Genomic DNA, 18,984 nt, shown 5'->3' with positions numbered 1-18,984 from the left:
TGAAATTCACAGTAACAGAGATTAAATGAAAGTTACTTTTGCTTTTAAGAAAAGCCTGTTAGTGTTTATTTCTGTCTGAAAGATAAAACAATAACAACAACAAAAAGGGATGGTAACAAAAAAAACACTTCCTCTCATGATTGTGACTTGGATCTCTTTCAGAGAATTATAAATAAATAAATATTTTGCAATAAGGATTTTGCAGGTGTTTCTCCCTCCAGAGCTAGGTAAACTGAAAATATGTAAACGTTTTTTTTTTTTTTTTTAATTATTTTTATTATTTATTTACTTATTTAACCAAACGTTAGTTAAAAGGAGATATCCCATTTGAAGTTGTTGGCTGTTAGCAGAGAATGACTATATATATATATATATATATTTTTTTTTTTTTTTCTTTTTCTTTCTTTCTTTTTTTGTTCCTCCTCTGGGCTTTGCTCATTTGAGAAAGATCAGTAATTTTTCATGTAACTGGCAGGTGATAGATCTGGCTCCTGTGTTTCATCCTAACTTATTCACAGTAAAATCTGCTGGCTCACAAAATGTCTGTCCTTCCAGCAATTGTCCAGATCACAGCCAAGGGAGCCGGAAAGAAACTGAAGCTTGCTGGAACATAGTAGGCATACTCCCAAGAAGCTCTTAAATGGCTGGTGGGGATTTTGTTTTTCCTGTTCTCACTGTAGTTTTTAAGCTTCCATCTATCTCCTTAACACTTCTAGCTGGCCCAAATACTTCTGCTTACAATCACTACAATTTGGAGAGATTGGTCTTTTTTTAAACATGAGTGAAAGACAGGATTTGACATTAATTGAAAATAAACCTATCAGGTCCACTGGTATGCCTGCCAGTCCACTAAAACAATTAAGGACAGACCATTTGGCGAGAAATATTTGCATGGCGATCATGTAAACTTAATGTAAGATATGAACTACACATGAAAAGAGGAAAAATCTTTTGATAAGGCATGCTGTGAAGAAAAGAAAATAGCATGCTATGGTTCTATATATTTTATATAATATTTGTTCTGCTGATGCAGTGCTTTATATATAGAAAGTCAGAATCAAGCTATTTAATAAGTTGGCACTAAATAAACACACATTTTTTGTACTATATAGCTCTTTTATTATGCAGTATGTAATGATTACAACAGCTTTTGATCCAGATAGGCTCTTCTTCAACAGTTAAAAACGTACTTAGAAGTTGGCATTAGATATCTCATACAATTTCACAGCACAGGTTTTTTCAAAAGTATTCTGATAAGAGCATACATTTATAACAGGAGGCAATCCTAAGGGGATTACTGGTAATAGTCTGTCTTTTAAAACAAATCTGAAAGTGTTTCATTACTTATCATATCTGTTTTATCAAAGACGTGAAATTATTCTGCAGGATTTAACAGCTTTCAAGTGGTAATCTTCTGTATGCCATCTGTGGTGCCCTCTACTGCACAGCTTTGTAGGAGCAAGACATCGCAGTTGAAACTGCATTCATTGTACTGATTTTTCACATTTTTCTTTCTGTCTTAACATTTAACAATGTTTTCGTATTTGTTTTCCTAGTCATTCTCCCTCTAATTCACATAAAAAAGCAGTCAGTATTTGCAATTGAAAAGCATTTTTTAAAATAAAGCAAAGTTTATAAAGGAGAAATAAATAAATAAAGAGGGCTTTAGGAAATGAACCTGCTAGTTCATTTACTGATTGTTGTTCATACATTGGACATATTCTTGATACTAGTTTATGTGTTTACTTATACATATATAAAAATGTATATACATTTATGTATATGTTTGTATATATATGTATATTTGTATATTTTTTATTCTCTCCTTTGTTAACTCTGGCATAAGCACTGAGCATTTTGGTCTGGCTTTTTTTGCTGTTTGCTGCTTTGAAAAGGGGCAAGGCATTAAATTAGCTTCTCTCAAGTTGATATATATAATTTTGTTTGCAAACTCTTGCTAGGGGCAGGATATAATGTTGTCAGTCCTATATCAAAAAAAAATCTGATTTTGATGTTGAATTGTTGGAAAGAGCTACAAAGTTTTTACACAAATATTTCCGGAGTGATCTCAAGGTACCTAAAGGCCAAAGATCTAACATGAAAGAAATGAAAAATTCAATTTATTAATTCCCCTTTCTTTTGCTTGCCTCTGTTAATTGAAGCACCTTGTATTCGTATCTACATAGCCTGAGGCTTTCCTCAAATAAATCAATGCATAATTTTTAAATTATCTACTCAAGCTGGAGTTGGACTGCTTACTCTTGTCAGTACCAGAGAAGAAATGGAACAGAAGAAGAAACATGCCGTCTTCAACATTTTATGCACTATGTCATCTAACTTGCTAACAACAGGCCTAAGCATCGCACCTTTAGAAGTGCTGTTGGTGAGCTAGATACAGCACAGCTTCCAGTGTTACTGACTGCTCTGGGTAAAAGACAATGCTATCAGGGGTGGGCTTATTAAAATTTTCTCTGGAAAGAACAAGTCTTTAAGATATTTAACTCCTAAGTTACTGCTCATACAGAATGACTGCTTTCAGGCAGTCAGTTGCTATGACATACTTAGGATTTGAGAATAGTCTTTGGTGTAAAATAACAGCAAAGGTAAGGCTGTAGGCTTCGGCCATCGGATGGGAGCTGGTCTCGCACTGCTGCATGCCTCGGACCCTCAGGTCTCCCAAGAAGTATTGTGTTTTCTCTTTAAACTTTAAACAATGCCTACAAAAATTTCTGATGAGAAGGAGACTAGAATTTTTGTAGGCAAACACCTAAAGAAAACTGGCATGAAGTGCACCAAGATAATAATTGCATGTGGGATTTCTTTTCAAATTCACAGTTTATCTCTCGCTTTGTATTGTCGATTTTGAAACGATGCCCTCTGGCTGAGGACTCCACATGAATCACAAATGTCCTTGTTTGGCCAAAAGTCTTAGAGCATTCAACAAGTTTTGTCTTAAATCTCAACTTCCTCAGAAACCAGTGATTCACAACACTTAGAATTTCAGGTGGAGTGTTTGTTCTGAACACAAGTTTATAACAGTGTATGGAGAAAATATATCCCAAGTCTATTCTAAATCTTCCAAATGCTGAAGGCAAATTATAAAAATAATACTAAATATTCAATCTCATTAGAAGTCGAATTCCATTTAGAGGAAGGGAAATGATTTTTTCAGCCTGGTATTGGGGTGTTCAGCTTTTTCAGACTTCTTCCAGCTAATGAGAACTATCAGGAAGAGACAATTGATACTGAGGGAAGAAAAAAAACACTTTTTTTTTTTTTTTTTTCCAGAAAGGACAAGAAAAGTATCGATGAGCCATTCAACCACTTTCTGGCCAGTCTGACCAGACTTATCCCACTGGCCTCAAACATTTGGGTGCCACAGGTGTTGTGCTTAGACACCTGCCCCACAGCGTCCCCGGCACCATTTTGGGGTTCAGGCTGTGGCAGTCAGTCAGGAAGGGCGGGAAAAGGACCCCAGCCGTTAGGAAAGGCGGGGCCAGCTGCTGTCTGTCAAATCGAGCGGGAAAGGGCATTGGTCAGCTGGGAAGGGCGGGAAAGGCCATTGGTCAGCCAGGAAGGGCGGGAAGATTCCCTCGTCAGCGTGGGCGGGCGTGGCCACTCCCGGCCCTTAGCAAGGGCGGGAAAAGCCCTCAGTTGGCCAGGAAAAGATGTTTTTTGACTAATTTATACTGCCATGTTCTTTTTGTCCTGACCAGCTGGCCCTTCAATTTGACCTCAAAGAATGAGTTTTAGGTCCAGTGGCCAGAATAGACTTTCCTAATCCATCGGTCTCTTTGGTCCCTTCTTTAAAATGGCTTCGTCCCTCCCAGGGAGGTTGGGCTGGTCTGCGTCAGGTGCCACAGAGGACCATAGCGTGTGCTCCTCTGAGGTGCCAGCAGGGAATGAAGCTGGCCTCGGGGAAACAAGTGTATCTGCTCATAGGAGCCATGTCCCTAGGTAAATGTTGTGAAAAGCAGCGTTTGTGCCATCTTTCTGTGGTGGTAGTTCAGTTGGTAGTACTTGTGCAAAAGTGAAAAACGCACCCACTACAAAAACACCAGGGAGAAGCAGCTTTCGTGCTGTGCCAGCACCATCTCTCTTTCTTCAGACTTCTCAAAAAGTCTGTAGGTACAGATGGAAATGCCGAAAAGGATGATAAAACAAACACATTGAATGTCACTAACAAAAAAAGACTGCTCCCATGCACAGTGTCAGCCCCTGAGGCTAAAAGAGACAGGGGACATCTTAGAAGTATTTTAAGAGCAAAAGGATGACAATAATAATAATATGACTTGGACAGTTCTTGGTCTTTGTGGCAGGGTATGGGAAATGGTTCTAGCCATTTACAGTTTGGAGTGTATTGGTTTATTACATTGCAGACTTTATTTGTAGCTGTTTCTCTTGTGTATTTTTATTATTCTTGCTCTCTACAGGTTCTATAAAATTAGTCATTTATGCTATTAATGTTGAAGATGGTTTCCTGTGTTTCCTGTGCTATAAAGAAACTAGCATCCATTCATGCTGCAACCTGTGAGAAAAGACCAGAGAAACCCTATGAGATATACAGGGCCTGCCCTTCTCAGCTCAGATTTCACCATTAACTAAACCAGAGTGTATTTTAAGTAGGCATACTTGGCCAGTATTGCGTGTTTGCTTATTAAAAATCGATTAATCTCTGCAAAAGGAGATGAAATATCAGCAAGGGGTACAAAGAAAATTGCTGTCCTTTGCCCACTTTGTCACATTTACAGCTTCTGTTGGCCAAGAAATGAGGAAACTTTGATGGGAACAGCAACCTTGACTTTCATATTCTGTAGTGAACTTTGAAATGTGTATGGAATTTTAAGACAGTATCAAAACAATGACATAGTTCAGATTTCCTAGCAGCCTAGCCATTCTTTCAGCCATCTGCCTCTGCATATTTTTGTTAACCTCAACTCTAATTTTTGTTGAGTTGACCTGTACTGTAGTCAGCTTTGCTTATCAATTTTATTCTTACCCTTTGCTGTATTATGCATTTAGCTCACCAGCAGACCATTTCCTCTCTACTTAATAGAATGTCTATTTTGGATATGGCAGTAATATGTAGGATTTTAAGTTGAAGGAACAGACTGTGAGTCTGAGAGTCAGGGAATCTCTCTGTGTTTGCGATTATTCATCTGAATACAGAAAAATATCTTTCATTGTGTTCATTGAACAATTTAATCTTATTGGACAAAAATGTTAGGAATACTAGTAGTTTCATTCAGTATACAGATACTACTATGAATAATGTTTTAAAAGAAAAGGTTAATACTTTCTAGAAATTGTTCTGCTAAAACTGGATTTTATTTATTTATTTATTTATTTTTGGAGAACAAATAGTAAGTGGAAGCTGAGCTACAAAATGGAAGAAGTGTAGTCAGCTGATAGAAGAGAGCTTTCATGACACCTCATTATTGTTTAAGGAGACTCATAGCTAGGTTTAAAAAATTATTCTTGCTGATTTTGTAACACTAGGATAATTCATTCGGTGTGGTCTGCACTGGTATTGACTCATCTTTTCTTAATATATTACTTAAAAACAAAATTAGACTTTGCTGATAAATCTTTGAACTAAAATAATTTTTTTCCTACTCTTTTAATTCCTACTTACATTTACAAGGGAATATAGTACAGCTGTAATTTTAAGGACAGCTGAAATATTGGCATCAGATTGCTTATGAAAATAAAAAGCATCTGTCATAACACTGAGACCAGCCTACAGTTTTGATGTAAGGGATCTGCTTGCAAGGTTACTTTGTCTTTTTAGGTGAAAGATACAGATTTTATGCTTTTTACAGTGCATCTGTTGAGATGGAACCTTCGTATAATTAAAACCCTTAACAGTTTGTTTAGGGCAACAGATCAAAAGGTTAATGTGCAATGGTGCAACAGGATGTATTTGTACTGTTGAACATTTTTTAAATTTACAGCATTTAAAAACAACTTAGCTCAAATCATAGCCAAAGCCAATATTACATCATGTAAAGTAAAACATTAATCATTAGTCATGAAGCAGCCACTTGGTCTAAAAGTTCATCTGGTGAAAAATTTGATGGTTTAAGGATTGAATAGAAATGTACTTTTAATTGTGTTCTCAGTCATGCATCCAGAATAGAAAATCAAATATCTTTGGGAAGCTAAGGAAAAGAAAATTCAAAAGCAAGCATTTTTGATCTCCATATTTTTGAAACAAATATATTCTTAAAGCAGTTTTGAGTTAAATGAATTCTGTAAGGATGGCAATAGATGATCAGAATGTAAAATAGAACTATATTTAATAATATAAATTGTATCACTAATTTTCTTTCTTTCAGTTCTGAAGTTCTTGAAGCAATTGAAAATGTTATTCAAGATGTATTTGAAAGCTTGTCCAAAAAACAAGCACCTGTTCTCACAGTGACTAGGAGATCAGATTGGAGGAATATTGAGTAAGTTTTATATAGTTTAAAGTCCTGCCTTATGTTATTATAAATGTCATGAATATAAATTTGATTGTATAATGTCTAGAAAAGTTAATCTTATGTAGTTCTGTAAGTGTTAGAGTCAATATATAATTTGGCTTCTTAAAAAAATAATGGACTAATAAAAAGTGGTGTTTAGTACTCAATCTGCATAGACAGGCACTGTGCATTTAGTCAAATAACAGCAGACCATTAACATAAAGGGGAATGTAAAACTTCTGTAAAAGGGTCAGAAAGGAAATAGGTCCTATACACATTAATTTTCTGGATACGGTAGAAAACAGAAATAATACATTTCATTTGATTAAAAAAAAATAAAAATATTTTAGGCTGGAAACAATTGCTAGCAATTTCGTTTTCCAATCAACTTTCTGTGCTTCCCATTTTCTTTTTCTCTGCTTTTCTTCATGGTATCTTATTTCTTCAAATGACAGTGATGAAGTTATCCTCTCTGTATTCTTCAGAGAAGATACTGTTCTCTTACCTTCATGTTGTGTCCGTGTACTTTTCCAAGTCCATGACTAGCCAAATAAAGTAAAACAAGTTTCTGAATTGTTATCTAAATTTCATATCTCATGCCAGTTTACCTAGACAGGATCAGAGGAAAACAACCTGTCCTTTATAATACAGATCTATAGAAGTTGCCTGTGCAACAGTATTTTTCCAAGGCACTCATTTCAGCTGAAAATACCTGAAACCAAGAAAGTAATTGCTTTCTATAATATGGAAGCAAAATTATAAAGGAAGAAACAAATCTATTTCTTGTCTTGTAATGGTTTTGGGCATCATTGGGTTAAAGGATATTTAGATCAATAAGATTGCAGAGGTGCTTGTAAGTGGGCACATTACAAACATTCAGATTGCAAAAGCACAACAAACCTTCCAAGCATTACACTTTGGTGAAATACTCATTTAATGAGAACAATAAATTTCTGTCAATCAGAGAACCTGAAGGGCCCGAAGGTAATCAGTTAACTGAAATGCTAGTGAATTTAGTCGTTTCTATCCTGGTAGCTTGACAAAAAGTGTTTCACTCAGATGTCTGTAAAAATCAAAAACTGTAACAAAACTTAGCAATTTTTGGCAGTCTTGGGAAAAATGGCATTCCAGGGTAGAAAAACAAATGTGAGATGTTATTTGCCATAAGAATACATAGGGGGAAAAATGTTCATATTAAAACATCACAGTATGTTAAAAATAAGATTCATCAATCAAATTTAAAAACCTGAAACATTATTTATGGTGGAGAAATGTAAACTTACGTATTCATTCCATTACAAAATGATGTGCATACTTGTTTAATACAATAGGATTTCTGAGGAGGTTAAAATAAAAATAAGTAAGCAAATAAAAATAAAAAGCACCCCTCCCCCCAATGTAACAGGAATGGTAGAAAAGATAATTAGTGGGGCTTATTTTTCCTTATTTAGGCAGCATTTCCATTCCTAATCTGCACAACTGGAATCTGCAGGGCAGGAGCTTGTGGAAATGAGAGAATGATTTCATGTTTGAAACGCTCCTTGTAAACATAGAGATATTTACCTGAGAATGAGGTCAATCAGTGAGAATACCAGGCCTAAAGCAGTACAATTGGTTTCCATTGAGCAAATTTATGTTAAAATAAATACATAAATAAATACAGTTTTCATGGGTGGAAAGATTTTACAGAAAACTGTTCTGTTGGGATAAATGCAGTACTAGGAAAAATCTGATATACAAAAAATCTGTATCTGATATACAGCTAGGTTAAGGTTTTCTTTCTGAGCTATCTGTGTGAGTCAAACTGATCTTAAATATAACGTTTCTAAAATGAAGTGTTCCTTATTTACCCTAACAGAGCAATCCCGCAAAGTTTCATTCGGTGCAGTTACAGTGTAGGGAACAAGGCACACACACGTTTTCAATGTTGCAGCACAAAGGCAAGAAAGTTGCTTTGAAGCAGAAAGGCAGATGCTACACTGTACTGTTTGCTGCTGCTGTGCCTTACACAGCGCTGTGGTGTTCTGCCACCCAAAGGATGCATGGAGCAAAACCTTAGACAGAAAAATTTAGAAATGTTATGTGGTTTTGTATAAACTAATGCTCATTTAACCATCGATACTTTTTAAAAGTATGTACAGAAATCTAAAATGAAAAACAATGCGTTATAGACAGGACTGTCATTAAAATAAGACACTAAAATGAGCTGTTGTTAAGAAAACAAGTGATTCTTCATACCTACCTTCCGGTATGAAATGTTTAAAAATTAAATTGTGGAGCTCATTTAGACGAGTGAACTGTTTAGAGAATAGGATGCCCCCCATTTTTCTTTCCAAAAGTTCCAAAAATGAAATCTAATTATTTTGATAATAATCAGATCATATTATTGTAATATTAAATAATTACACTTTCTCATACATTCTACACCAGAAAGTTACTATGTTAAATTTGACTTGTATACTAGTAATGAATCACATTTCTTCCCGTGTTATGTACTCGTTTGTTAGTAGTCTGTACTCAGTTTGAAAATAGAGCTAGCAGATATGATTTTAGGAAAGCGGTCTTAGTCTGAATTATCTTGGATAGAGTAATTTACATATCCTCAATTCACAAGTTTACAGTTTTACTGTATTTTGCAATGTATCAGATTTAAAGATTCTGTAGGTCTACAGATGGTACCGTATTGTACTACAAAACAAATCAGAAGTGACTGCCCTAGATCAGCAACAAAGTTTGGTAAGTTAAAAAAAAAAAAAAACAAAACAAAAAAAAAAAAAAGTTCAAATTCAGAATTCTTAACTTTTTTTTTCTTGTATTTTAGTTTGAAACTTTGTAAAACAAATAATTTTTGTCTTGTGCTTTAGAAGTGTAAGACTAATAAAACTTGCAATTATGACCAGCGCTTCAGCTTTTCTCTATTAACTTATGGGGTGACAGTGAAATCAATACAAAGTTATTATAGTTTCTACACTCCCTGACTGAATACCAGCTGGAGGCATATACACAAGGTTGTCATATAAAAATATAACCATTCTTCAAAAAGCTAACTGGTAGAGTGATCTTGGAATATGGACAATAAGCTAATTTATTTTTCTTAATCTGTCAATTAATTTCTTGGCCTTGATAACAAGGCATATATTCCCTAATTTAACTCCATCATTTTTTTTTTCTAATTATGCTAGAAATTATTGAGTCTGTTAGCACAACCTCTCTGTATTTTCACAGCATGTTACAATGCATGCACAAATTGTATTCATGTTTCAGTGTTTTATGTTTTGAGACACAAATATGGGTCAATATAAACAAATATTATAGTATGTGCATTTCTGAAAATTGATATGATTAAAATTTTTGAAGTGTATTTTTTCAGCTCTGATGCTCAAAATATTATCTATGATCTACAAGATGGTGCAGAGCAATACTTATGCAACTAAAAGGTAACAGTGCAATTCTATAATTTCAGATAAAGTTTTATTTTAAGAATGCCACTGTGAAAAACAAACAGCCACTAGGATATATACCTTTAGGATAACAGATTTCTCTATGTGAAATGCTATACACTGATTTTATTATCTATGCCCTCAGTAAAATGTTGTTCTCTGTTCTCATAAGCTGACTACTTCAGTATTATAATTACAAATAAATATTTTGTCTTGATAGGGATATATATTACTCAGATACACAACTGTTTGGTAGCCAGAGTGTTGTGGACAATATAATCAATGACATTTCTTGTATGCTTAAGATACCACGGAGAAGTCTACATATAGTAAGTGGCTTATTATTAATGTTTTGATTCTGTCGTTATTTCCCAATCATATAGATCATACTGAAAGCTGAAATATCAAGAAAAAAAGTGATTATTAGGAAATATGTAGTTAAAATAGAAAGTGTTATTTGTGCAAATGAAACCTTATTAGGTTTTGAACACTCAAAAGGTTCCTTTCTTCAGAGAAAATTCATAGACTACAAGACATCTGTTTCACAGTTTATACTTGAATGATTTGCTAACTTGTGGTTTAAGTGAAAATTTCAGGTGAGTCAGAGGTGTAAGGTTTGGATTTACTTTTATTTCATGCTTACAAGAATTCTTTTGTATCCATAAATGCAGTTGCTAACATAACTTATTGTAAATACACCTTTATATACATGATGACGGCAATGTTGCTTTGATTTTTAAAAGGTTGGTCTTAGCTGATAACTACTTACTATGTTGTTCCTCTCCCCCCCCCACCCCTAACCTCTTCCTCCCCACGTTTCTTGTTTTGCCTGTGTAATGCAGTAAAATAAAAGCATATAACTTACAATTTACTGTATACAACTTATTATTTTTTTTTCCAGCTGTCTACAACTAAAGGTTTTGTTGCTGGTAATTTAAGTTATACTGAGGAAGATGGTACAAAAGTGAATTGTACCTGTGGTGCAACAGTATGTATTATATAACAATAACAGTAATTAGAATAAATAGAATAGTTTCAGTTGGAAGGAACTTACATAGATCACCATCTACCTTTGTGGACTGCACTTCTTGTAGCTCAGTGTGCTGTATACATTTATTATACAGACCTGTAATCGTGCTACCTATGCAGCTACCAGCCAGTGAGTCCCCATCTGCCTCACTCTAACCCAGGTACGGCTTATGGTCCCTCTCGCTGTGTGCTAGGTAAAGAACACGAATGAGAGCTGCAGAAACTGTCTAGGGTATGTGAAGGAGAAGGAAACAGATGTAAAGAGGACAGGTCTGTATATATGGTGTGGACTTGGGGAGAGGTTATCAAAGGCAGTAGTGAGCTAAAGAGAAGTCTATACCCACAGTTTGATAAGTAGTCAAGAGCCAGAAGTGTTTTGAGGAGATGAGATTCAACTAATCTGGTCCTATAAGATTTCCCATAGATGAAAAGATTATGAAAGCAGGAGCAGAACTTAGACTTGCTGACTGTTGTCATGATTTACTGGAAAATCTATTCATTGTAAGCCTAAACTGGTGATTTTCCAAAATGGAAAGATGACCTTAGCTGCCTATTATACTTTGTCTTAAAGTAAAGCATAAAGACCCCTGTTATTAATACTCTTCTACAGCTCTTCATAGTTTTATTTGTTGAGTTGTTCCACACTGGCACCGGAGGTGATTTAGCAGTCAGGAGTAAAAGCAGACCACACACTTCAATGTATACATACTTTTTTGCCAAGTTCTTCTTCCAGTTCCTTTTTCTCATCCATATGCTTGCCAGATTGAGCCAATCCTAATATGAGGTGTAAAGTAAACATCACTGTGTCTTAAAACTGTTGCTCCAAGATAGTTATAAAAACAGGTTATAGGTTAATAAAAGAAAGGATTAAATGGTCTTCCAAAAAGAATGCCTAAATGTTTTAAACCTGTATTAAATTTTCAGTTTTTGAATCAAGATGACTTTTCTTTTGGCTAAAAAAAAGATTAAAAAAAAAAAATGAATCAAGACATTGTTATCTCTGTAATGCCCATATGATGAACAATCTTCGGTGACAGTAGCACAAACATGCTTTTGAAAAGCATCTTGTTATAACAGGAGGACTTCTGTAAGACCATACAATAGAACAGGATATAAATGGTTGAATGCGCTTATAAAGCAGCGAAAATGTCAAGATCGATCTTGTATATAAGAAGATGAATGGTTGTTTTAGGATGTAATTGTGTTCTTCATTACCTAATGTTGTTATTTTAAAATGTATCAGTTTCTCGATTATAAATGATTAATTTAATTTTTGTTGTTTTAGGCAGTCACTGTGCCATCTAATGTTCAAGGAATTAAAAGTATCCTTTGAGCTAAAACTCTCATTGTAGACTGAAAATATAAAGTAAAAACAAAGAATATTCCAAGTTAAACAATGTTCTGGTAATTTTTTCTCTGCTTGCTGGCTCTGAAATTGAGTCACGAATACTGCTTTTGGCTCCAGAGTATGTATTTTAGAGCATTCAATTTGAATTAATTGGTGCAATGGATCATTTTACATGCGGGTAGCCTTAACATAAAAGATTTAAACTCACATGCCAAATTTATATTAATCGTAGAAAAAGATGCAACTTTTCAGAGACTCCTGGATGATGACTTCTGCATTAAATTGTCCCCATGTATAATGATTACGGTATGCAACTTACATTTTATATCATCTTCTTAGACATCAGAATAGAGAAGGCTTTACACTATGCAAAAAACTATATATGTATCAGCTACCCATTATAGTCAGTCATATCAAAAACTTTTTTTATATTGTTTCTTTAGTGCCTTAAGTATTTTGGGGAAGAAAAAAGTGGCCTTTTTCTTTTTATGCCAGTTTATATAGATACCGGAGTACATCTGTGTGTCAACTCCCAGAGCTTACACAGAGAAATGTATGATACTTCTACAGGGCCTATAATCCAGGACATCTGCAGTGCTGCTCCCAAACCCTTGTTCGTTCTTCCCTTCCCACAGAGAGAAAATAAGAGTGTACCATTTTCCCTGTGAGATAGCTGCTGGAAAAATATTCCTGCAAGCATTTTGTTTGCTTGTTTTAAATGGCAAATGTAAACACATATGTAGCCAGATGTTGTTTTAATTAATTTAAAACTGTCTGCTTTATTTTATTTCCTTAGGGAAGAGGCATACCAGATCTGAATACACGCCTTTTGGTCAGAAAGCTGTGGGATACGTTTCAAATTCCTGTTTTCACCCTTATGGATGCTGATCCACATGGTAAATCTGTAGAGGTTCAGTAACATAAAAAGAAAGCAAAATTTATTTAGAATCTAGTTTCTCACTTTTATGGGAAGGTACTTACGGCATAGAGTGGGTAATCCAACACAAACAGAAAGTTTCTGATTTATGCAGAATATGTCCAGGAGTGCAGAATTTTAACTGAGACATCAGTACTGGCCTGATTCCCACTCAATGTACTCTTACTGTCTGTGATGATTTGCTGTGCTCTGAGGTCTTAATAAAATCTTGCTTTGTACCTAAAAAATATTTTTATACAATTAGAACTAGAATATTAGAACTAGATTTTCACAAGACCTGTGGGTCTAGAAATGAGAATAAGCATCATGGAATTTTATGACCCATTGTACAATTCCACTGATTTTAATAAGAGTTATGCACCTGACTACTATTTAAAGTCTCAGGAGGTCCTAGATAAATACTTTCAAAAATGTAGCTCTGATAAGAGTTCTAGAAGTTGGTTAAACTGCTCCTTTTGTAAAACCAAAAGAAATAACAGGAACTTCCATAAACATTGCTTGGTTTGGTATAAAACAGAATTTTTGGAAATGTATGATTCATAGGGTTGACAGATATGAAGAAAATTGTATTTTTGAACAAAGTGAGTCTTTTATTGATTTTTAAAGTAATTTATATAGTCTTATATTAATAATTCAGCACTCATGATGTCAATAGTTTATGCAGTGAAATCTAGAAACTACGAGTCGGATGCCGGCAGGAACAAAATTAATCTTAAAATTGAGGCTGTGCTGGCAAATGAGAATGCTAAAGATATGAGGACTCATCTCAAAATAGTTACCTGGATATTGCTGTATTGGACATACTGGAAGTACTTCACATCTCATAGTTTTGGTGGGGTTGTTTGTTTGTTTTCTACTGAGAACATGAACAGCTGTGAACTGCAGACTCAACGGTCAGTCTTAACTTATCAAAATTTGCAGAATTTATCTGTAAGTTACTTGTATCAAAGAATAGCCCACAGGCTATCTATATGTTTTGAAGATCATCTGCCCAAAAACTGAAATGCAAATCCTAGACATAGACTAATCTGGAACTTCCTTTGTTACTGAAAAGTAAACGCTTTTTAATTTTCACTCTGCCATATCAGAAATATCACAGTGGCAGAACTTTGCCCTTTTTTTTTTTTCTTTCTTTTTTTTCCCATAAGAAGTGGGAATGTGGCATGAAATCTGGATTATTTTGCACTGTTTCATTCCCACTGTCTGAGAGGCAACATGACCAGATTGAGCATATCGTGGAATACTGTTTGTCTTTATTTTTTGTCTTTATTTTTCTGTGGCCATGCTGAGGGGAAGTTAAGATGGGTCAGACTTCCTGAAGCTTATATGTTGTTGCTGCTGTGTGAAATAAGCTTCAAAACCTTGTTCTGATGATTCAACTGCAGAACAGCTTGATAGCATATACTTGGTTTTGTAAATACTCTTTGAAATGCAACTTTATGTAAATTATTTCTTGGTTCAACCAGTTAAAAATTAGAGATGTTTAGGATACCGACTGAGCCCTTTGTTGTGAAGAAATACTTAAGGAGAAAACAGCAATGGTGAAAAAACTTAGAGTTGTAGCTGGTATGCTTTAAACCACAGTCTCTGGTGTCTGTAGTTCAAGATAAATAACTGAATTTTAAGCTAAAAACAAGAATTGGTGGTACTCTTCAGTATACATCGAAAAACTGCATTAATTAATGCATATTTGCACTATTCAAATATCTGGTAAATGTTAGTAAATATCTGGTAAATGTTACTAAATGTACTGTTGTTTTTTTTTTTTCCTTTTGTTTTTATTGCAGAAAATTTTGAGCAGAGCAGCACAGTTTAAAAAGAAAAATAAGTTATCGAATCAGGAAATAAATCTGATAGGCATAGTTTTATTTCACAAAATATCAAAGTCTGTGCTGCTGACAATTAATGGAATTGCTTAAATGTAAAATATGTTTTAAGTATGAAATAAGTAAAGTACACACAGTGTTTTAACAAAGCCTGAATACACAGCTGGGTGGGTTGTTGTTTTTTTTTCAAGCTCTTAAACATCTCATAACTGAAATTTAGACCAAGCTGAAGTGCATGAGATTTTTATCAGGAACTTTAAGAAAGTAATTGCTATAATTTTGCTATAAAGCAATAGTGTTAAGAGATATGGATTACACAGGATTAATGAAAAAAAAAAAAAAAAAAAAAAAAAGACAATCTTCCTGCCTGATGTTGGACAACGTGTATGAGAGCTGATTATCCTTGCTTCTGAAATGACTATGTGTGGACAGTGTGAAACATTTTACTACATAAAGATGAATGAATAGATGATACATCAAATTCTGATTATTTTGACATACACTAAAAATAATTTTAAACCATAAAGAACTTCACTAATCATAATGTCATAACTGTTATGCCATAAAAGTGAATTCTTAATGTAGTCTTCTTAAGCGTGGTGATAAACAGACATTTGATATTTTATATTCTCCAACCTAGGTATAGAAATAATGTGCATCTATAAATATGGATCTGTGGTGAGTATAATTTTTCCATTTCAAAATATATTATTTTTTAGTCCTGCCTTGAAGCTTGAATGTAGTATGAGTTAGAGTAGTTACTACCTTTGGCATTTTGTTTCAGCACAGACACAGATTTTAGGCCTTCTGTATGTGCAGAAACAGCTTCTTTCTGCAACAAAAAGAAACTGGATAATAATGTTAGGTGTTTCATTTAACCATGTTTCACAGTTTTTTCCTGCTGTACAGGTAGTTTTCAGGAAGTCCAAATAGAAAAGTGTTCTTCATTTTCTTTTGTTTCTGCCTTAGAAGACAAATGAAGGCTGAATGAAAAGAACATAACTTGTGAGATGGGTGAACTGCTTGATTCTCCATAAAATCTTGTTGTCTTGGTAAAGATTTTGTTTTGGGGTGAGAAGTTACGGATACATGTTTTAGTGTGGAACATTATGGAGGAAGAAGCAAAGGGAATAAGAACACATATTGTAATACATTGCTAAAAGATGAGGTACAGAAAACAACATGAAAGGCAGGCAGACTAAGGGGAGGGCAGAGAGTAGGAGCAGATGTGTGAACTGTTTGGGAGACCAATGGAGAAAACATCCAAAGTTAAAAACAAACAAACATAAAAACTCACACACAGAGCAAAACACATAAAAACCCTTTGGAAACTAGTCAGACAATTATGTACAAAGTCAAATATATGTCATAATGTATGCCTCGAGGACATACAGGGAGCCAGAATTCCCAAGTGTTCAGGTGACCCGTCAGGCTTTTAACCTTAGAAATGCATGTAAACTAAGAGAACACCATCTTCAAGGATTAAACTAGATCCTCAGGTTCCTTTAAAAGTTTATTTTGTTCAATTGCAGAGTAACACATGTATCAAACTGAAACTCAAATATGCCAATTCCATTACCAACAGTGGAAGTATTCCTTTGTACAACATGTAATTTAAATCACAGAATCACAGAATCATTTAGGTTGGAGAAGACCTCTAAAATCATCTAGTCCACTCTGCTGTAGTGTGCTATAGGTTTCAGAAGTTTTCATGGATTCTAAAAGCAATCAGACAAAATCAAACACTACTAAATACGATAACACCACTTCTGGCTCAGAACGTTGGAGTCACAAACTGCTAGGAGTAGGAATAGCATTCTGAGAAGTATCATTTATTGCACATTTGTTTTTACAGTTTTCCTTTAGATGTTACTGTAGCCATGATACTGGGTCAGATGCCCTTATGTTTGGGCTATTTTTATATAATGTGATACTTTCCAGCAGAAAATATCAGAAATTTCCAGTTGTAATTGTCATTGCTTCTCCTGGCTTCAGTTTTGTTTGGGAGACTCATACTGACTGTGAAAAACAAACAAACAAAAATCAAAACCTATTCAGGCTACAATCTCTTGTGGCTGAATAGCGCAAGCCTTAAAGGAGAATCTGTTTTCAGTAAGGGGATATGGTAAACTCCAGCTGCACCATTTTCTCATGTAACATTCTGATAATAAAAATAAAAAAAATAAAAATTAAAAAAAAAAAAAAAACACCACTAACCACCTCTGCAATAAAATTTGTGATCTAGGAAGGCATATATCTCAAATGACTTAAACTAAAAGTCACTGAATGTTGTAGTTGACTCTTCTTGTTTCAGTCAATGTCTTTTGAGGCCCATCATCTCACTGTTCCATCTGTAAAGTGGCTTGGTCTCCTTCCATCTGATCTGAAGAGGTTAGTTATTACCCAAAAGAAACAGAAGTATTCTTCTTCTATTTCATAGATAGTAAATACAATCTGACTTAATGTACAAACAAACAACTGACACCCATTATTGTTTTCATACATTATTTTTGGCTTATTATAAAGAAGTAAGTTGGAATTGGTATTTCTGAAATATAAGAGAAAATTTAACAACATTATTTACTTTTCAGATTAAATATATGCAAAGATGTCCTGATTCCACTTACAAAGCAAGATCAAAATAAGTTAGCAAGTATACAAAAGAGACCTTACATTGCTTGTCAGCCAATGTGGAAGAAAGAGGCATGTACAAACCTATTGTTTCTTGTTTCTTTCTCCCCACAAAACAAATCCTGTCATCTGCAATCCTGTTTTTCTTTATTTTTATAAGCTCTTAGTGTAGCAGAAAGGTTTTGCAGCACTAAATGGCAGCAAGATTGATAAATTCATGTCCACTGTCTCTCTGAATCACTGGGGCTCAATTGTTCACAGGCCAGGACTGGCAGCTTTTTTAGCCTTCTTGCTATTAGTCATCTGATGATCATAAGCTGTACATGGGATTTTAATGTTATTTTAAATATTGCAGAATATATTACATACTTAGAAATAGGGGAACACTTAAAACAATTTCTTATCCTGTACTTGTCCTCTGATCTTGCCTGTAACTTTTAAATCACCTATTGTGTTAAATGATTAGAAAGGAAGAAAAGGTATTGTTTACCTTCCACTTGCTGTTTATACTCACCTTATAAGTTATTTGTTTGTGTTACTGTGAGGTATACACATGAGCATACAATAATCTCAGCTCAGTGGCAGGGAGTTTGCAGCACCATTTCCAGTAATACTAACTTTGTAGCTCTATATGCACATCCAACAAGTGTAATTCTTATTTAAATAATAAGATGAGGTGGTTACCGCATCACGCATTTTGTTCTTTTTTTTTTTTTTTTTTTTTTTAGCTGGAAATTATGGCAGCATCTAAAATGAAGGCTGAAATTCAAGCTTTAACTTCTCTTTCATCAGATTATCTTTCCAGAGTCTATTTACCAAACAAATTGCAATTTGGTGGATGGTTATGAATGCTTGTTTGCCAATTAACTGTTTTTCTTGATAATACTTTCTTGACTGCTTCTTGTTCAGTTTATCACTACAGATAGATTATGGTTATCTATTCTTTTAAAGCAGAAAATGATGCTGTACAGTCTTTTTAATTTTTGAAGAGTAAAAGGCTTTGTTAACAATTTTTTGGTAAATGTCTCCTGAAAATAATTTTAAGTACAGCGCTGTGGTATTTTGTGTTCACTGTAAACTCAAACCTAAAAGTCAGAGATCGTTCTTCGTTACTGCATATCTCAAGCAGTTATAAATGTTCCCGCAACCAAATTGCTATTTGTTTTCAATGAACAAGTAAGCAAGCAGATGTTACTGATTAAGAATTTAATAAACAACCCTGTTAATGATGCACATCATAACAAAATCCCTTGTTCATTTTTTTTTTTTAAGTTGGCCCTAAAACAGTAAAAAGAAGCCGGAAACTGCA

General features: G+C 34.4%; 1 protein-coding gene across 1 annotated transcript; it reads left to right on the top strand.

The window, feature by feature from the left end:
* Positions 1-3,811: 3,811 nt before the first annotated feature.
* On the top strand, positions 3,812-18,523 carry SPO11 (SPO11 initiator of meiotic double strand breaks; the record flags this gene model as incomplete). The annotated part of the gene is made up of 13 exons (XM_082773391.1): positions 3,812-3,957; positions 6,339-6,452; positions 9,112-9,200; positions 9,835-9,901; positions 10,125-10,233; positions 10,806-10,892; positions 12,219-12,255; positions 12,478-12,587; positions 13,078-13,177; positions 15,685-15,722; positions 17,359-17,435; positions 17,636-17,747; positions 18,404-18,523. The coding sequence occupies 13 exons, from the start codon at positions 3,812-3,814 to the stop codon at positions 18,521-18,523; spliced, it is 1,206 nt and encodes a 401-aa protein (XP_082629517.1).
* Positions 18,524-18,984: the final 461 nt, after the last annotated feature.

This window comes from Aythya marila (genome assembly GCF_965140915.1).
Source record: "Aythya marila genome assembly, chromosome: 16".
Classification (NCBI taxonomy): domain Eukaryota; kingdom Metazoa; phylum Chordata; class Aves; order Anseriformes; family Anatidae; genus Aythya; species Aythya marila.
Note: the sequence above shows the minus strand (reverse complement) of the source record. Positions and strands in the feature narration are given on the sequence as shown.